General features: G+C 38.5%; 1 protein-coding gene, 1 long non-coding RNA gene and 1 pseudogene across 2 annotated transcripts; 1 reads left to right on the top strand and 2 right to left on the bottom strand.

Annotated features, from left to right (window-relative positions):
- Positions 1–4437: 4437 nt before the first annotated feature.
- Positions 4438–11767, top strand: LOC122659332 (annotated as a pseudogene).
- Positions 11768–12573: 806 nt separating this feature from the next.
- LOC122659338 lies at positions 12574–19158 on the bottom strand. The gene is made up of 3 exons (XR_006332517.1): positions 19079–19158; positions 15457–15462; positions 12574–12584 (listed from the first exon to the last, which is right to left on the bottom strand). It is a non-coding gene; the product is annotated as an uncharacterized LOC122659338 (long non-coding RNA).
- A 1018-nt stretch (positions 19159–20176) lies between these two features.
- Positions 20177–20736, bottom strand: LOC122659327 (ubiquitin C-terminal hydrolase 12-like). Its single transcript, XM_043854452.1, has 2 exons — positions 20513–20736; positions 20177–20408 (listed from the first exon to the last, which is right to left on the bottom strand). Exons 1-2 carry the CDS (start codon positions 20702–20704, stop codon positions 20220–20222), a joined length of 381 nt encoding a protein of 126 aa, XP_043710387.1. The 5' UTR covers positions 20705–20736; the 3' UTR covers positions 20177–20219.
- Between the last annotated feature and the right edge of the window lie 565 nt (positions 20737–21301).

The following is a 21301-nucleotide window of genomic DNA, read 5'->3' on the forward strand; positions in this document are numbered from 1 at the left end:
TTCAAGTAAGGACATAGTCCTCTATTTACTTTCCAACCCTTGTTTCTGAGTTTTGTTCTGTTTTGTCCCTAATCTTCTGAAATTCCAAATTTGCTCCTCCCATTAACACGTTATAGCTCATTTCACTTGTCATTTTTTTTTATATAGTTGTTTCCATTAAATTATGATTCTGCCACTCCTCCTTTACAACTTCAGATTAATTACAATTCTGCCATTGCTCTTTAAAAATCTTAGTTTATCTACTAATTTGCCGTTCAACTTTGGATTTGAGTGCTTCTTTTCTTGGGTGGGCCCTTAAGCAAACCAATAAGGGTTATTCCAACCCAGGTCTGCATTAGGTAGGAGTGTGGATTCCAAAAATACATTAAAACCCTAATGATTGGGAATTGAAGCCCATGACAAACCTATCATCTAAGTTGGAGGAGATGGTTTTTAGGATACCAAGCACTTGAAGTTGCCTCTTATTGGCTACAGTGCATGGAGACACCCCCTTTTCTCGCACAATAATATGTAACTCATTAATGCCACCACAATTACTTTGTTCACCTGAAATGGTGGATCACTTGATTGGTAGGGCTGAGATCTACAGAATATATGCCCAATGGGTGGGTATTTGGAGCAATCTGTATGCCATTCATTCAATTGAAGGTGTTTTATTGCTGCTGGATGCCTTATTGGCTCCTTAGAAGAGTACCCTGCTGTTGTTGCAGTAGTTGTTGGCCTGAGAAGAACAGAAAACAACCTGTGGCTCAGTTTTCCTATGGTGTTTTGCTGAAACTTTCAAGCCCTTCAAACTCCAGATCCACCCATCAACTGTTGCTGAAACCTTGAGGGTTCAATCAGAACTCCAACCCCTTCCTTCAATGATGAACATCTTAGGGTTAGGTTTGTCTATATCAGTTAGTTACTATTTCGGAATCGTACTTTCTAATTCCATGACCTGTTGATATTTCAGCATCTATCCATTAAGTTTTGCTGAGAATTTGAGGATTGTTTTACCCCTATATTACCTACCTTCGACCAGTTTATCATCCATATTTGAGAAGTCTAGTTTCTATTTTGCTGATTGAATAGTTTCTGGTAGAAGTTCATCCTATACTGCCAGCCGACAGTCAAGTCTGGTCCGAGTTTTGTAACCTGTGATTGTATATACCAATTCTTATTGTGTTGGGGAATTAATAAAGTACATACTCTGTTATCTATTTACTGTTAGGGTGAGTTATCAATTTCTGTTATTGGGGCTTTGCTGTAATATCTTACTGTTGACATATAGTGATCCTACTCGGAGAATAGTGTTTAGTTGGCTATTGTAAATATTTTCACAATTTTTAGACTTCAACAATCTCTGGATGTGGAGGGATTGGGCTTCTTTCCACAAAAATTTGGTAACCATAGTTGTTATGTGAGAAAAGTAATGTTTCATGGACAGCAATGGTTTCCTGCTACAACCAGAGCAGCCGCTTCCAAGAAGCATTGAACATTTTGTGATGGAGGAAAAGTGAAGCTCTCTCTTTCCTCTCGCTCTGAAGTCACCCGTCTCCCTCGTAGCGATCTCACCCCCAACTCTCCCGCAGCGATCTCCCCCTTCCCCTACCCCACACTCCTCTCCGACTCTCCCGCAGCACTATCTTTCCCCATCCCTTGTGAATCCGTGATCAAACCATCGGGATCTCCCTCTAATGTAGAATCTGGCCAGAGAAAGAGACACGAGAAGGCCCATCGGATCAGGCCCCTTTATGGGCCAGAGATGGACCAGGCCAGGCCCCTTCCTGGGCTAGAAGACCCAAGTTGAAGACTAAAACACTGATCACGTCACTGTTCACGTGAACAGTGACAAAGCCAAATATGCCCCATGATTTTGAGAAGATTCTCCTTTGACCAGTCAAGTAGGATTGGTGCAATTAAGTAGTTTCTATAATTATTAGTTTCTAATTTATTTGCATGTGGCTGAATTATAAAGCCAAGTAGTTTAAGTTGGTTATTTTCCATTTTAGATTAGATTTAGTAGTTTCTATTTTGCAAAGTTTCTATTTTAAATTAGTTCTTAGTCTTAGAAAGTTTCTATTTCATTGTAAGCTTGCCTAACCTATTAATAGGCATGATATCTTAATAAAAAGGTAGAGTTTTAGTAAAAAGATTATCCTGGCCATATTAGCCATCAGTTATGGGAGTTTCTCCTATACTCAACAGTTGGGATAGCTATGGGTGAGAGACCCAGGCTGAGAAGGCCATCCCTTACCCCTTTCTTCTTCTACCCTTCCATCTTCTCTGCCTCTCCATTGATCCCTAAGTGCTGTTGTGCTATTGTGACTGCTTCAACCTTTTGAGAAGGATACTCGAGTGCTATTGCTGCTGCTGCTATTCTTCAGTAAAGAGGATCGATCCACCTTGTTGCTGACCTATTGCTGGTCTGCACTCTGTTTCCAGCAAGGTTTTGGGGATTGAATCACAACCACAAGGGGCCTGCTCGATCTCAGTTTGAGCCCATTCTGAAGGCTGGTTTGCTCTATAGGCTAGTACCTTCTAATTCTGAACCAAACCCTGCTGGGTTTCTGAGCATCATTCCACCCCACCATCCACTCCACTCAACTTCACTTTCACCCCATTCCACTGGCTGGATCTGACCTAACCCTTAACCTTCTATATTAGAATCACCCTACAGATCTCTTAATCACACCCTCTGATTTAGTTGGGATTTTCTACAGAGTTTCTTCTCTTTATAAACCCTACTCGACCTGAGTTTGGCTCTCTTCTATTGGCTGGATTAGTTCCTATAGAAAAGTTTCCTTAACTTTCTAATTTGGTTGCCTACTGAAGATTTGAAGTCTGATTGTATTTCCCTGGGTTAATTGGGACTGATTCCATTCTAAATTGGTCTTACATTACCCTCCCACTGACTACCATGCAGTGTTTCTTTTTATCCCTCGAATCATTCGCGCTTTCAAGAACCTCCTATTTGTCTCGCCCTTTTGCTACCAGGGTAGAGATCGAAGGCTCCAACTACATCGCTCGGCCACCAAAAGCGCAGGATAGGGAGGGGGGAAAAAAAGAGTTTCCCCCATCAAACCAATCGACGGTCACTTTGTGGTGTGTTGCAATCCCTCGCCTTCTCCATTGAGGCTCCAGCAACGCTCTCCCAAACCCCTGACCCCCTCTTGTCAGGCCCTCTAACCCCAACCTAGACCTTCTCTTCCCAACCCCTACCCTCTATTCCCAAGCTCTGTCTCCCCAACCTAGACCTTCCCTTCCCAAGCCCCGACTCCCCAATCCCTACCCTGCCCTCTACACTCTCCCCTCAAATCTTCTCCCCCCTGCCCAATTCTGAATCCCATATCCCACAAACTTCTCGCTCCCACCCCCCTACAACCTCGCCGCAATACCTCATATAAGCCTCTCCCCCTCTACTTCTTGTGTTAGTTTGGGCAAGTTGTATCATTGGTCTCAAGTGTCTATGTTAGACCATGCAGGAGGTCTTTCTTTTTCTATATCCCGTTCTGAATTCCTGACGACTTTGCACATGGTTATATGCTTGTCTAAAGTATTGAGATTATCTATTTAATGCATCAAAGACCTTTTCTCTCTTCTATCCTATACTATCCTTAACATTTTTTAAAGGAAAAGGATCATTAATTGGGCTAATAGCCCCTGCGCCTAGACTCATGAGGGTACAAAATGACCACCCCCACCCCCCATGATACCTTCGTGCATGCTCTCATTAGCCACCGCACATGTGCAAGCCCTAGAGGCCCATGTAGCGTTCTATTTACCTATTGCATGGATCCTTTTCCATGAGTTCTTAAAACTATTGTTCCATGGCCTATCAACCTTTTTCTGGAGCGTTCCCTGTATGTGATGTGCCTCATTGTCGTCTGGATACAGTGTCAAGTAGTAGACACGGGCTCACGCACAATGATCATGTGTGTGTTAAGAACCCAGCCCAAAAGTGTATGATTAGATTAGCATTATGGAACATTGGATCTTTAAAGGGTAAGAGTCTGGAATTGATAGATGTTATGAGTAGAAGAAGGATTAACATTGCTTGTATTCAAGAGACAAGATAGAAGGTAAAAAAGCTAAGGTTTTGAATGACTTTTAAGCTTTGGTATTTAGAAAACCAAAATAATAAATGTGGAGTGGGTATATTGGTAGACAAAGATCTAAAGGATGATGTGGTGGATGTTAAAAGAGTTGGAGATAGGATTATATCCATCAAACTTATGTTGGAGAAAGAGGTTGTCATTACAATTAACACCTACGCACCCCAAGTAGGATTGGATGAAAGTAGTAAGTTACAATTTTGGAAACACATGGATGGATTAATGCAAGGCCTTGGTGATGCAGATTCATCACCAAATAGGAATTGTTTGCTTAGGAATAAGTCTAATGTTGGGTTATATACATGTTAGGCCTTTGATACCATGGGTTTCCAATGTAATAGGTCACTCTTATGGACCTAAAGTATGGGTAATAGGGTTGCATACAGGATTAACTATTTTAATTCCTTACATAGCTTCATTTTTATGTAATTAATGGTAATGTGATCACTTAAGTGATCATGTGACTTGGTTAAGTGGTCATGTGACAACTTCAGTGGTCATGTGTGATGTGACTGATTGTTTTGTAAGTTGGGTTAGATTAGGACTCTATAAGTCCAGTCATGTTTTGAGTCTATTTCCTTCAGTATTTTAGTTTCTTAGGCAGTTTAGGTTACCTGATAGGTTAAGGATTGGGTTAGGTCTTTCCTTTTTAGTGTAGGAGTCTATTTTTGAGCCTTGTATATAAAGTTGTAGGGGGACAAGCATTAGACACGAATTTTGCTAATGAAAAGGCTTTTTGCTGCTCTCTTCCTTTGAAGACTGTCTTGTGTTTGATCAAGACTGGTGGGATTGGTGTTTGATCCAATCGACACTTTGCGATGTGAAGCTCGGGTGGTTCTTTTGAAGCTACTTTCAAGTTCTAGTTCAAGATCTGATTTTTATTCAAGTTTTCACCTTCAAACAAGCTGCTGCCAAGGAAATTCTGCAACAACAGTGAGTTTGACTCAACTCCATCCCCAACAAAGCTTCTTCTAATCCTCCGTACACCCAAACCCTAGATTCCCCCTTTTGTTTATAAATTTCCCCAATACCCAAATCCTGTCCAGGCCATTCCAGCCAGCCACGAAACCCCAAACTTGAATTGAATACTCCTCTGCCCCCATTGAAGAGCTCGATCCAAATTGCAGCCCCATCCTCCCATTGAAACCCTAGCAAACCTCACTTCCCGTAATTTCTCAAAACCCTAAACTTCACTCAGCCTTAACCATCCAAGCTGCTGCTGCTCATTTTTTTATGGTGTTTCGTGGGCTAAAATCTTCCTTTTTTGAAGAAGTCGATGAAAAAGTAGCTCAAAAGGTGGACATAAAGGTGAACAAAAAGGTATTTGATTAGTCTGCTAGCGAGCTTAGGGCGCTAGCTGGTTGACTTCTCTTTGCTTGCGTCACAGTTTTCTCAAAAAGCACCCTAGAATCCATCTTCTTCAGCTTTTCAAAAACCCTAAACCTAACTTGCTGCCTATTCATTCCAGCATACTTCCTACCATTAAAACTTAACGTAATCTTCACTGGAAGACTCCCCTACATCAACTTAGCATATTAAAACTTAACGTAACCTTCACTGGTAGACTCCCCTACATCAACTTGGCATAACCCTACCATCAAACCCTAACCCTATTTTTGGCCTACTTGATTACTGTTCATAGCATATCCTGATTGTTTAGATCCTAGTTTGACTTTTCAAACCAAGGACTACATTAAGTGGTATATGACAACTTAAGTGGTCATGCGACTATTTAATCAAGTCACATGATCACTTAAGTGATCACATGACCACTAATTACATAAAAATAAAACTAAGGAAGGAATTACAACAGCTAATCCCGTATGCAACCCAATTACCCATACTTTAGGTCCATAAGAGTGACCTATTACATTGGAAACCCAAGGTATCAAAGGCCCAACATATATATAACCCAACCCTAGACTTATTCCTAAGCAAACAAGCCCTATTGGTGATGAATCTGCATCACTTGGTCAAGGAGAAAAGATTATTATAGGGGGTGATCTAAACAAGCATGTTGGGAGAGATCATAAAGGATATCAAGGGGTGCATGGAGGATATGGGTTTGGAGAAAGGAAAGAGGGAGTATCAGTTTTAGACTTTGCAGTAGCTTATGATCTTTCCATTGTGAAGACTTTCTACAAAAGAGGAGCATCTGGTTACCTACAAAAGTGGGCATCATACCAGATAAATAGATTTCTTCCTAACAAGAAGGTCCGACAAACTATTTTGTAAGGACTGTAAGGTTATTCATGAGGAGCATAGTTTAAAAACTCGTCGAAATCTCAGTGAAATCTTGAAAATATCGAATATCTCGAACTACACGAGACGAAACCATATACGAAACATAAGACATGCAATGTTTCAACCGAGAACCAAAATTTTGGTACTGTTTATACCATCTCACCGAAACATTACAATGCCTCATAGAAAAAGGCATAGTCTCGTGAGTTTTGTTCGAAAACTCAACTTTTTCGTGCATTTCGACCTGGAGAAGGGAGGAAATCCTGAACTCTTGATTTTTTGCCACATCACCACTCAATACTACAAGGATACACTACTGAGGGTTGTCACATCACTACAAAGAGATCGATTGTTGCTTACTGGGGAAGATTTGGCTACATACAACTATTTTAGGTAAACTTACTAGTTACAATTCCCAAAACCTATTTTTTGAAGGAAAAAAAAATATGACAAGTCCTTGTTGTTTGGGGGTATATGTTTACTACCAACCAAGGGTGCAAATCCAAAACACCAAATTGGGTGTATTTTTACAATTTGAAGCTTTAAATATGTTTATTAAGCCTAAAACAAGCTTCTCCTAAAGTATCAGGGCCAACTATGGTCATTTGCCCACCGAAACACCAAAACGAAAAAAAAAAAAAAATGCAATGTTTAGGTGAAATTTTGCTGAAATCTCAAGATTTACCGAAACAAGACGAGTTTTAAAACTATGCTTGGGAGAGCCTAACCACTCAACATAGAATGGTGGTCCTAAACATGTGCCTCACTACTCAGATTCGTGGGATAAGTGAGCCTATTTTCCCTAAGATAAAGTGGTGGAGAGTAAAAGAAGTGTCCTTCATTTCATTTACGGATAAAGTGGTCAAACAAGAAAGTGGGACCTTGAGGTAGACTCCAATATGATGTGGAACGAGATGACGGCATGTATAAAGAAGGTTGCTAAAGAGATTCTAGGGGACACGAAAGGTATACAGCACGTTCCTAGAGAGATCTGGTGGTGTGATGATGCAATCCAAGCATCCACTAAGACCAAGAAAGGTTGTTTTAATACATGGCAAAGGTCTAAAGAGGTAGAGGATCTAACAAGATACAAGCTTGCTAGAAACAAAGCTAAGAAAGATTGTGTAGCAAGCAAGGGCGAAGAAATATGACGATCTCTAAAATAATCTGAATTCGAAGGATGGAGAAAAAGCTATTTATAAGATAGCTAAAGTGAGAGAAAGGATGACCAAAGATTTAGACCATGTTAGATTTATTAAAAGGATGGTAGAATACTACTAATAAAGGATGAGGATATTGGAGAGAGGTAGACAGAGTACTTCTACGGGCTTCTTAATGAAGACCCCACAAGTGATAGGGCTGCGGAAAGTGACATTATTCATTAGGACACCTCTTCGTGTAGATATAGACGCAAAATTGGGATGTCTGAAGTAAAAGAAGGTATAAAAATGATGGAAGTAGCCAAATCTCCAGGCCCAAATGAGATCCCAATTGAGGTGTGGAATAACGTAGGATTTTGTGGTCTATCTTGGCTAACAAAGTTGTTTAACAAGATTATGACAACTAGGAAAATGCCAGATGAATTGAGAAGCATTGTGATCCCAATTCACTAAAACAAAGGAGATATTCAGAACTGTAATAGCTATATAGGCATAAAGTTAATGAGTCATACGAAGAAATTATGGGAGAGGGTTATTGAAACCCACCTATGAAAGGAGACTACTATTTAGGAAAACCAATTCGGTTTTATGCCAGGAAGATCCTCGATGGAGACACTTTTCTTACATAGGAGACTCATGGAAAGATTAGAGAGGGCAAGAAGGATCTCCATATGGTCTTTATAGACCTAGAAAAAGCCTACGACAGAGTCCCTAGAGAGTTAATCGAGAATATCCTGGAGAAGAGAAGGGTGTCATGTTAATACGTAGACATAAATACATAATCAAAGATATGAATGCTGATGTGGTGACTAGCGTTAAATCGGCAGGGGGGCCAAGGCAGTGAATTCCCAATTTCAATTGGGTTACACCAAGCATCAGCCTTGAGCCCTTTTTTATTTGCGCTTATCATTGACCACTTAACCAGAGGCATACAAGATGAAGTTCCATGGTGTATGATCTTTGCAGATGATATTGTTTTGGTGGATGAAACCAGAGCAGGTATTAATACCAAAGAGGAACTATGGAGATCAACCTTGGAATCAAAAGATCTGAAGATATGTAGGACTAAGACCGAATATATGGCGTATAATTTTAGCAACACTGGGACGGATAATGAGGTGGTGAATATTGGTGAAAGGGAGATCCCGCAAAGTGATTACTTCAAATATCTGGGATCATTCATAAATAAGGAGGACGACATAGAAGACGGCGTGCCCAAAGGATTAAAATAGGATGGATGAGAGGTGCGTCTGGAGTTCTGTGTGATCGGAGTATTTCTTTAAAGCTTAAAGGAAAATTTTATAGGACTTTCATTAGACCAGCTATGTTGTACTATGCGGAATGTTGGGTTGTGAAGAAGTGTCATATAAATAAACTCTATGTTGCAGAGATGAGGATGTTGAGATGGATGTGTGGGAAAATAGGAAGGATAAAGTAAGGAATGAACATATTAGAGCTGGGTTGGGAGTAGCTTCGATCCATGATAAATTTGGAGAGAATCGTTTGAAGTGGCATGGCCATGTTCAACGGAGGCCTTTGGATGCCCAAAATTGGAGGAGTGACTTGAGTCAGATTGAGGGAACCCAAAGAGCTAGGGGTAGGCCTAAGATAACCATAGGAGAAGTGGTGAGGAAAGGCATGATTAGCTTAAGCCTTGTTCCTTGTATGACTTCAAATGGAGTTGAGTAGAGAGCAAAAATCCATGTGGTAGACCCCCATTTAGTTGGGCTATGATGTTTTGATGATGTTGTTGAAATACACTCCAATCTTAACGTATGGAGCGGAATGTTGGGCAGTTAATAAACGGTACGTAGTTAAGAAGGGTTGATGCCCTAGAGTTTGTGTCGATGTTGTGTGCTCCTTCCTTTTACTTCTATATGACTAATATTTTGTCTCTACTAGGATCCATGTAGCCGACCCCATTTAGTTTGGATGAGGCTGAGTTGTTGTGGTTGTTGTATGAGAAAAATAAAGGCTAGAAAAGGGAAGGGGGGGAAATCATTGGGGGTGGAAAATGGAAGCAAGGCCCATCAAGCAAGAATCTAGCCCACAGGACAAGCTTTGAGAGGATGGGATGAGAAATGCTAATCAATAATACATGCAAATTTGTTATAGGACAGCAAGGTTTGAATTTTCGACAGGATAGATCATTTAGATCCATGTTGAAATCAAAATAGTCCCTGAAAATGGTCAGAATTTGGGTCAAAATAGTCAAAATTTTGGGAAATGTGAGGAAATAAGGGAAATATTATGAATTCTGCAATGAGACTTTAGGGGACACTAGCTTAAGTATAACAGATTAGATATTTTTCAAAAAAAGAAAGAAACACCCGAACTGGTACATTGGTTTCACACCCTAATTTCTCAGTGTAAGCATCCAAACATTGCTCCAATCAAGTATAAAATTTGAACAAAGATGATCAGTTTTAGGAACTTGCCTCTTTCTTGAAGTTGAGATCATGTTCGTAATCCAATATCAGAAAAAGTTGTTTTCAGTTCCATTTAGAAAAAGAAAAATCCACGACGGATAACTCAGAAAACAAACACAATTAGGTTAATCTCATTTCCTAGTGTGTGTAATCATTATCATATTTTAGCTTCAACCTGCATATTCGCATTTGGATGAAAGTATATATTTTCAATCTGATAGTGATACAGATATAAATATATGGGATCAAACCTTCTCCCCATCTCAAGAAGGGCCTACACTTCTCTTCCCTAGTCGATAAGGCACACTGGGCCTTCGATGTTGATCCCTTAGGATGGAGGGTTATAGGGTAGGCGTAGTATGACGCTGGGTAGGGGGTACAAAATTACGAAAAGGAGTTCCGAGAGAGCTAGGCTAACGCTTCATATTATCGAATCCCATCATCGTCTTTACCTCCACGAACCACTAACCCAATCTCTTCTTCTTGCCTTTTTAACCCTCATAAGCAAACACGTTATGCCAAGTATCTAGAAAAGCTAATTTTGGGGTATGACCGATCTAACACCGGGATACAAACACAAACCCAACACTACAACCCAAACCACTGATCATGGCATTAAATCACTACTACGGATTTTTTTCCTCTAAGGTTCCCTCACCCATACGGTTGTGAGGTTCTCTTTAGGGATGTTCGACACATGTCAGAGAGAAATCCAACGGTTGTGAGGTGAAATACACTTCACGATGGTGGTTCCCAAACAACGAGTGACTCTCTCTCTCCTCTCTCCACTCTTTCCTCAAAACCACTCTCTTCTCTCTCCACTCTCCACTCTATCCTCAAAACCACTCTCTTCTCTGTCCTCTCTCCACTTTTGCAGTTTCTCAATGAAACTGCAACTCTCACGTCTCCTCTTTCCCGCTCTTGTCTCTCTCCTCTCTCTATACTATTTCCAAAAACCAACGAAGAGCGCGCCTTGGAGAAACTCCGGTGAAGCCGATGGCTGTTATCCTTCCTTCTTTCTCCATCCATCCGTCCTTGGTGGTTCCATAAATGATATTCCATCCTCCACCGTTTGGATCTTCGATTCTCGATTCAGTCAATGAGAAATCGGTCCCAAAATGCGTGTCGGTAGGGAATTCGCCGCTGCTGATGTTCTCAATGGGAAAATTTATGTCATGGGAGGTTGCTTGGTGGATTCCTGGGCTCGATCTACTAATTGGGCAGAAGTGTACCGACTGAGCTCGATTTGGGGTGGAGGGGCAGAGCTGCTGTTGTTGATGGGGTTTTGTATTGCTATGATTATTTGGGGAAAATCAGGGGTTACGACGTGAAGGAGGGCATATGGAAGGAATTGAAAGGTGTGCAGAAGGGATTTGCCCAAGTTCTTATGTGGTGCGACGATGGCTAAAGTCGAAGGAAGATTGTCTGTTATCTGGCAAAAGAAGGGGACTGGTAAACAGATGGAGATATCGTGTGCGGAGGTTGAGGTTCATAAAGATAGCAATGGGGGATTGTGGGGTTCAATCGTTTGATCACAAGTGATTCTGGTGACCCCTGTTGGCTCATCAATTGTTCATTGCTTGGTAGTTAAATTCTAAGTTTGCTCAAAGATATTGAATGGGTATGTATGTTCATGTTGTAGGTAGCTTTGTGATATATTGTTGCTGAAATTCAACCCCTTTTGTTACCCCTTAAAAGCTATAAGATCAAAAGGGTTTATTTTCTTTTCTTCTTTCGTTGCTCATTCCTTGTGTTAACATTGTCATACTGGTATATTTGTATGTGTCATTACTCATTGTGGAATTGGATAATCATGCAATTTTATCTCCATTCGAGTTAAATATTTAACTGTGTAGGAAAATGTGCTTTTGATGATCTGATGTGATTAAAAGGTGATAAGAGCCTAAGTAGTTTATAAAAAAATAAAAAAAAAACTCTATTCATTCAAATTTTTTTGGGTTTACTGATTTTCTGTAGCAGCAAGGATGGACTAACAAAATGGTTTGCTAAGGGATTTTCCATGGGAAAACGGAGAGTTTTTTTTCTCTTGATATAGGACAACAATAGGGTAACCCTCAACTGAGTTGAAACTTGGAATGAAAATGAAGATTATGGATTTCATGACAAGAATAGAAGATTGATATATTGGCTATGGTTCAAAGAGATTAAAAACAAAACAGAAAAACAGTAGAATGTATAACATTAGAGAAGAAAGAAGTAACTACAACTTTCCACAAGAATCCATGATGGTGTTCTTTGAATCTACGATGAGTCCACTAGTGATTGGAAGGAAAATTAATTTTCTTGAATCCCCATAAAAATAAATACATTTCCCACCTTCAAAATCATATTTCCTTTCCATCATGTTGAATCTCCATATTCTGGAAAATAGTTGCATAAGTATTAGTTTGTCAGTTAATGTCTTATGTATCCTCCAATTCATTAGTTGAAGAAAATGAAACAAATAATATCAGGCTTCAATTTCATGATAGGCTGTGTTACATGTACGAGGGGATTCATGTGAGCCATGACTGGGTGTCTTAAAAAGAAGCTAGTCCTTGTGTTTAGCTTGACTAAGCCCAAAATATCCTTCACTTTTTCATAATAGATTGAGTATTTCTTATGGATTTATAGAATGATTCCAAAATATCAAACTCTTGGCAGATGCTATCATGGTTAAAATTGATCATTGGAACAAAAATAAAACCCTCAGAATAACTCCATATTCCTAAAGTGTATGTCCAGTAAAATTCATGTGGATATGCTTTCCTTTCCACATCCTTGTTGATTTTCATTGCTTACTTTGTTTGCAGCTTGTTTATGACAAGGATACATTCACACCAGATGATCGCATGGGAGAGGCTGAGATTAACATCCAACCCTTGGTCACTGCTTCCAAAGTTCATGAGAATTCCACCATCCCTAAGTACATTGAGCTCGGAAAATGTATAGCTAACAAACACAATGGCTTGGTAAAGGACAGCATTATCAGCCTAGTATATGGAAGGGTAAAGCAAGACATCACAATCAAGCTGCAGCACGTCGAGCGTGGAGTGTTAGAGATTGAGCTTGAATGTGTTCCTCTTAGTTAATGAGGCCAGATTTATTATTATGTAAATTCAAATGCACAAAGAGTTGTTTCTATAATGCCAACAACACACTAGAATTTGCATCACTGGTTGCGTTTTGGGAAGATCATTCAACCCTACAATTGTGTGCCATTGAATCAAATATATTTGTTTGTATTCATAAATCTTCAATTAGCTTATTGGCTTTGAATATTATCAATTAAATAGAAAATCTTTTTTTTTCTCCCTTGTAAGCAAGGTTGAAAGCCTCAACATCATAGTCACATGGTTCTGTTTCAAGAGGAACTAAATGAGTAATACTGAACACCCAAGCCATTGTGAAATTGCTTATGTTTTTTTTTATTAGAGTGTTGAAAGGAAGGACAAAATCTCAGGACCAATTTTCTTTTAGGTTTTATTGTTCCCTCTTCCCATAATCAAGTAAGTCTGATGCATGTATTATTAAAGTTTAGGAGCTCTTACTCTCTCTTATTGTTCTTCTGATTTTCTCTTTTAATCAGTATATCAAGTTAACTACTTCATATTTATCATTTCAATTTTTTTTTTTTAATTAGACTGTTGAGTGGAAAGATAGCATCTCAAAAGCAAGTGTTTTTTTTTTTTGTTTTTATTGTTCCCTCTTCCATAATCAGGTACATATAATGCAAAATAATTATAGGTATCCATCTTCCTTAAATTGAAGATGGATATAGATTTTTGACCATATGTATGTACTTAAATTTAATGGAATGTATTCCCTACTTGGCTGTGACCTATTGCTATACGTTTTGCTTGGTTGAAGTAACATATAACCACTTAGACCCATTGATTTTTCTGTAAGACTCCATCAAGAAGGGAAAAAATATTGGTTTATAGATCATAGTGCCAGTAGAGAAAATGAATTGAATCTACTGTGCCAGCAGAGAAAATGAATTTACACCACCAAGCACCAACCAAAATGGTGGAAGCATAGTACAAAAAGTGATATATATTGGCAATTGGTTTATGTAGCTGGATAAAATAAGTCCTAAGAATAATAACTGAGATTTAAGAGAGTAGGTAAGTTAAAATGTTTCAAGGTTTCACCACTGGCTTCATTCACAGTAACATCAAAGCTCCACCAAGTACTCACAAGGAAAAATGAGAGGATGACAAATAAAACCACAGTTCTCCTCCAGAAGCAAGAAAAAAATAATGATATGGGGTAGCTAAGTTAAAAAGCTTCAAAACACAATAGTCTCTCCTTCTTTCCTATTCCTAGCCATCATTTCAGCAGTCTTTAACCATTCCATAACTGCAAGCCTGCCACAAACAAATGATTACAATCAGCATTTTCCTTAGATATCTAAACAGCCTTAAGAGAGAATGTATTTAATTGGAGGAGAGAAATTAAATCTACCTATCTTATGTCAGTTAAACATTCAGATCAGGAAATAAGTTCATTGGCAAAGCTTGTTTTTCTGAAGGTATGGAAGACTGGGAGGCAAATAGATCAACATTCTCCTACACATGAAGCAATAAAATATAAACAAAAAATTGGCAAGGAATTATCCTACAACAAGTATATAATTAAATTATCAAAGCAATACCTGAGAAATAGAGACTTGAGAGAAATTTATACAGTCCATAGAATAATCAAATGACCTCTGTGCCTATGCATAAAATGTCGCTCAGTTAACCACAAAAATTGAATCGCATAATTTAACTTTATTAAATCAAAAAATGAATAGAAAGTACCCGAGATGCAACCGGTTTTTTTTATTTCTTTCTCTTTCTTGGTTTTTCTATACAACTTTTAATTGTTTTACTTGGGTTGGAGCCCGGCTTCTTCTTCCTCTCTTTCTTTTTAAGCCCTTTCGCTATATCTAGATTTAAATCCTCAGTTGATTCTTCTTCATTTAAGTTTGGGGCTTGCCGAGAAAGATTTTCTAATTGTTTACACAAACCACTAGCAACATTGTTCACCAATGCATATCCCTTGACTGAATTGGATGCTTGTGTAGCAATCTTTACTAGTTTAGGACAAAGAATCCTATAACGCTGTGTAAAATCCAAATTAACATCTTCCTCAACTTCTTTTCCACTGATATCTTCCACTATCATTTTTCTTGCCCCACGTGTCTATCTATTCAAAATGTATGCTTCAGAAATAACCTTGATATCTAATCTTTCCATAATCTTCATAACATGACAACATAGGATGCCAAATGACTCAAATTTCTTGCAGCTACATTCAAATATAAACTCAGATGGATTACACTCAACTTTATATCCCACCCCAACTGAATTAAGAACACCAACAACATACTTTTGGACGGTATTATTTTCATCTTTCTCTTTTATGTAGCACATACCAAATGATTCATATTCGTCATGAAATAAGCCGAATATCAAAGGAGTGTATATTTTTTATACCTGTACCATTATGGGTGTGTGCTTATATGCGTTCTTTAGCAACTTATTTCTTGAATCAAACTCAGCCTTCAATTCAGTAGCACGCTTATCATTCACTACCCACTCAAAATGCTTAAAAAATTGTACAATATCTAAAGTACACTTTGTATAATCCTTCAAGTCTGCATTTATGCTTTCACTTAGCTGTGTACTCCGCATACCTCCTATAAATGTATTCTTCATATAACATCTAGTCCATTTATGTTTAAGCCCATAAATACGATCCAACCATGAACCATTTTCAACCTGATAGTCGAACCTTAGTTGTTCCCATGCATTCTCAAATTGTTCTTCCTCATCATATTGATATATGCATTTTTTCAGATCTGATAGGAAGCTTGACCCGTCCTTCATTAAGTTACCTAGATGCTTAATCCCATTCTGCATCAAATGCCAAGTACACAGACCATGACATGTTTCAGGAAATGCTTTTGAAATTGCATTTGTCATTGCAGCATGTCTACTTGTAAAAATTGTTATAGGCTTCTTTTTTCCATGACTTTCCAAGAAAGTCTCAAACAACCATTTGAATGATTCAATCGTCTCATTATTTAAAAGAGCTGCCCTAATTATAACAACTCCTCTATGATGGTTAAGTCCACAAAAAATACCAAAAGGCCTATTCTCCTTGTTTGTACAAAAGGTTGTATCAAACGTCACAACATCACCAAAAAGTGCATAATCTATTATCATTCTTGGATCGGCCCAAAAAATATTAGTTATCTGCTCTTTTGTATCCAACTGCAAGCTGTAAGTAAAAGAGGGATTGAGCCTGGTTTGTTTCACAAAATACCGTAATAAACTCCCCAGTTCACCATACTTTAAGTCACACTGACGTTTAGTACGAAGATAATTGTAATGATCGACTCGGGTATAACCAAGGCTCTGTCTCCCACTTGCCTGGTTTCCCATGAACTCAAAAAAGGGCTTAGGTCTAATTCCAGAATTATCAGCCAACTTAATTTCAGAGGCATGTACATCTGAAATGATCCATTATGATCGCATCATGTGGGTGGTAGATGCTAAATGAAGCTCATGATTATGCTCAACAAAATCTTGGCATTCGTGTTTTTTAGTTTTCAAAAGAATTATTCCCATACGAGCAGCACAATTAGTTCTCGTCTCTGCTCGAGAGTTACTTGCATCATCAGCATGCTTGTCTTTTGGCCGAATACCTTGTTTACTACAAACAAATCTCCTCGAAGTTATCACATTTTTATCCTTCTTGCTCTTATTTATATAATCTTTTCTGACACTAAAACCCAATCTTCCTCCGTAACTATTGTAGCACTCATATGCTTCATTGTCATGATCAAGCTGCATACCGATGAAAGGTTTATCCGGTGTATCTATTGTATTATCCATAACCCACCTAAAGAGTAGCAAAGTATAGAAAAACAACAATGATAATTCTCAAAATTAGAGATTCATAAACGCACATGAACCCTAAGAAATAGACAATACAACTAAGAGTAAGAATATAAAAACCATAGATGTAATGAAACAAGAAACAAGAAACAACAGTATTATTTATCAAAAAAAAGAAGGGAAAATTACATCCCCCTCCCCTGTACTTTACTCAATTGTTTCAAACTCTCTATTTTTGGAATGGAAAATTTATGGGATCCCCATCTCCCCAAGTTAAAAATGTATATTCAGATATAAGTTGTAGATCGTACATCATGTGTGTGACTGTGCAATATTTATGTTTTTCTTTTTTTTTTTTTTTGGATTGACATGCTACTGTAGCTCTGCAAATCTCTTTTTTGTTTAAGATAGTCAAGCCATGTCACAATAGTTTGACTGACGCATAATGATCAGCCAATCAATGATGGTAAGGCAATTTTCTGATTATAAAACTTGACTACTGCACATGAAGTGGACTATAACTGATTTAATGGTTCCTCGAAGACATGAATGACATAGAAGATACTGCAACAAAAACGAAAAACTAGAGTGCATACTCTGAAAAAGATGATTCAAGTTCTTTGATGACGATGGATGAGGTTCATATTCAAGATAGAAGTCCACACGTGACTCGTTGAAGCAACAATTCTTCCCTGCAAATTGATCAAGTTTGTACCATATTTTTTTAAGGCAACAAAAATACGAGAAATAAAACACATCCAGAACAAAGAATACGTGAAATAAAATACATCAAGAACAAAGAATACATGCATTATCACCTAATACAATTGGGGCCCCCTGCACATCATATCCTTAAATATCAGTTTGGACTGTGAATGCCAGCTACACTAACTATTTTCATTTAAGTCTCATGGCATTGCTGCATCTCATCAACTAATAGCTACCATGGAATATTAACGCATTTACTCGTACCAAATGAACATCTGAACGGTCATTTTCTCTTCAACCCAAAAAAACAAAAAAAAAAACGGTCATTTTCCTTATTGTTAGGGGTTTTAAATTCGTTTAAAATTTTTTAAAGATTAATCAAATCCCTTAAATTAAAGTGATAAAATGCTGAGATTCTAGGAAGAGTGCCAGTGTTTATATATTCAAAGTAAGGTTCTCCCGGGTGTTCAGGTGACCGTGCTTGTGCTTCGTCAGCCATTCAAAGCTCTTTACTCATTGTGAGTGCACTCACTCTCTCCCTCTCTGCCAGCTTTACTTTCTCTTCTCACCGTCCCAACTTTCTCCTCTCCGCAAACAATCACGTTATCATTTTAATTTCGAAGATCTTCTGAATTTCTAAAATTTCATCTTGATTCGTCCTTCATTTCTGTTCTATAACTAAAATCCACGAATCACCCACGCTCGTTCATGTTTGTTTCTTGATTTGTTTCCTTTTATGTTTCGTTTTTTTTTGCAGGGTTTTGCTTTTTACCTTTCATTGGATCTCATTGTATCGTATCTTCGGTACTTTGAAGTTTGGAAAACACCGATATTTGATTTCTAAGTGAAATAAGCACTGCAAGATTTGCATAAGATATGGCGGCCATGGCGATAGGGATGATGGACGGTGCTTATTTTGTCGGCAGGAATGAGATTCTTAGTTGGATCAATGCCATGCTTCAGCTCAATATCTCCAGGGTAGAAGAGGTAATTTTCCCCTCTTTTTTTTTCTTCCCCCCCCCCCCACCCCCCCACCACACAAAAGGACACTGATATTGTAGGTTTTCATGAACTTTCTAGTGTTCGGTTCGTGTTGCTTTCATCCCTTTTGTGTTATCTGTTGAATATGAAATGGAACAGATTTATCTGCTTCTAGAGTGAACGCATATGTGTGCTCGACTATGTCTGTGTTAAGGAATTCATTACACTTTGGCGCTACTTCACTAGCCACTGGGAAAATAAAGTGCTTAAGTAGTTAATTTTGCACTGAAAATTTGACATGACTATGGAGCATGGTTACATGCAGTGTAAACTTATTTACTTTTTTCATTTTCCCATTTTTGCGTTATACTCTTGTGAAATGGCATTCAAAATTTAAACTTTATATCCTATTGTTCAAACATCTAATTTTACTTTTAAGGGGGGGGGGGGGGGAATCTGTGTGTGTAGGTGGTAGTTCAGAGTGCTAATGCTGTAGAGAAGTCATTCATATTTAAAGATTCCACCACAATAACAACTTTATCAGATCAAAAGTACAAAACACATTACACTAGCCGACTATCAGAAGCAGAGCTTGCCTAACTGCTGGAACTGAACAAATTAATGAGCCAAAGATACCATTGAGAGAACTGACCAAAGTGCACAGCGGTGACGCCGGGGGTTGATCCTTTCTCAAGAGGTTTATGGAGGGCCGAGAGTGAATGGTTGCAGACGCCTGGCTCGCTGACAAAATCGTTGCCGCTTCCCTCTTCGTTTTTTCTTTGGAAATAGTATAGAGACAGGAGAGAGATGAGAGAGAAGAGACGAGAGAGAGGAGAGAGAGGAGACGTGAGAGAGGAGTAAATCCAAAGAGAGACGTGAGAGAGGAGACGTGAGAGTTGCAGTTTCATTGAGAAACTGCAAACGTGGAGAGAGGAGAGAGAAGAGAGTGGTTTTGAGGAAAGAATGGAGAGAGGAGAGAGCGAGAGTCACTTGTTGTTTGGGAACCACCATCGTGAAGTGCATTTCACCTTACAACCGTTGGATTTCTCTCTGACACGTGTCGAACATCCCTAAAGAGAACCTCACAACCGTATGCGTGAGGGAACCTTAGAGGAAAAAAATCCACACTACCACCGCCTGGTCTATCATTTTCACTTTCGCCAGAATGGGACAAGATTGGAAGAACCACCAAAAATGTCAAAATCCCATTACTGAAGGCAAAATAAAGAAACTATGCTATATTTAATGCGTATAATATTGCATTTTGCAATGCAAGAAGACATATTTACTTCCCCCCCCCCCCCTTCCCCATGACAAAAGAAAAACTACAGATATTACATCGAACAAATTCCCCACCATAGCAAATTCCAACATAAGCCACAATTTCTGAATAGACCAACACTACTACCACACTAATATTGGAAGAACCATCAGAAATGTCAAAATCCCATCAATGAAGGCAAGATAAATAAACTATGCCATATTTAATACGTATAATATTGCATTTTGCAATGCAAGATAACATATTTACTCATTTACAACCCCCCCCCCCTCCTTTCCCCATGAGGAAAGAAAAGCTACAGATATTACATCGGCACTTTGCCTGTATTTCCATAACTCTTTCAAATAATATGCCAACTGGAGCATGTCAAGAACCACTCTGGCAATAGAAAAAAAGCCCCCAACATTATTTCAACAAGAACTAGTATATCAACTCAACAAAGCGCTGTACCTAGAGGCTAAACTTCCTGAGATACAATGCAAACACTTACTGTATACCTTGAAAATGATAAAAGGAATTTGTTTTGGAATACGGAAGCACTTGACTTTATCATGATCCACAAGATCAAAATAAATATCCCTCGCAATCTGCATAATGAGATCCGCATCTTGTGCAACCTAATGGTAGGAAACAACTACTTTAGTAAGAAAGCAAGTAGTCACCAAATTCTACCTCTGGGTAGACAATCAATGATTCAAAAAGCCATGCCGCATATATTTACCTTTATGATTGTATAAAAATGACCCTCTGCCTTTTCCCTCTTCTTGTGCTCCTTTTCTTCCTGTTCTTTCTTCCACAACGAGTATCTTACCCTAAGGTGTTTAGCAATGTCCTCCTCATCCACGTTACAAACTATTTTCTCCTTGTCACTTTCACGTATATAGACAAGCATGTAGGGATTGGAGTATTTCATCGGGTCATAGATTGTGTTGCTGAAGCCAGGATTTGTCTATGGTAATTGATTGGAGAAAAGATGGAAAGAATGAACACATGTTAAAAGGACATGCCAGCTGAAGGATCCTTGGAGAAAGTGCACTTATAAGTACATGGGTTGCAAGAATTCACCTTTTCCTCATCATAATACTGCTCTTTCAAGGCCTTCTTCGTATCTTCTTTTGTTACCCGCTCGTCATAAAACTTGAACCTGAATATAACAACTTAAATGTTATTATTGAGAATTAATGATTGATATACTCACAACAATGTTGGACCATACAACAATAGCTTGTCAGAAATCTTTGACAGTTCATTTCTTAAACTATGATACAGAATCACGAGGCAGTCAAGCATTAAGCTCTCACAAAAACATGAATCAGACTGCACAAGCCAATGCTTCAACCCACACAGAAACCACATCTGAGCAGTGGAAAGGTGAAAAGCCAATATCAAGAAAAACCACCAATAAGACACTATAACTAACATAAAGTTCAAGAACTAGTGAACCAGCTTATGAGTTTACAAGAGCTGAATCGGTGGGGTAAACTTTTCACACCTTCTACACTATATATAT

This window comes from Telopea speciosissima, chromosome 1 (genome assembly GCF_018873765.1).
Source record: "Telopea speciosissima isolate NSW1024214 ecotype Mountain lineage chromosome 1, Tspe_v1, whole genome shotgun sequence".
In the NCBI taxonomy this organism is placed as follows: Eukaryota; Viridiplantae; Streptophyta; class Magnoliopsida; order Proteales; family Proteaceae; genus Telopea; species Telopea speciosissima.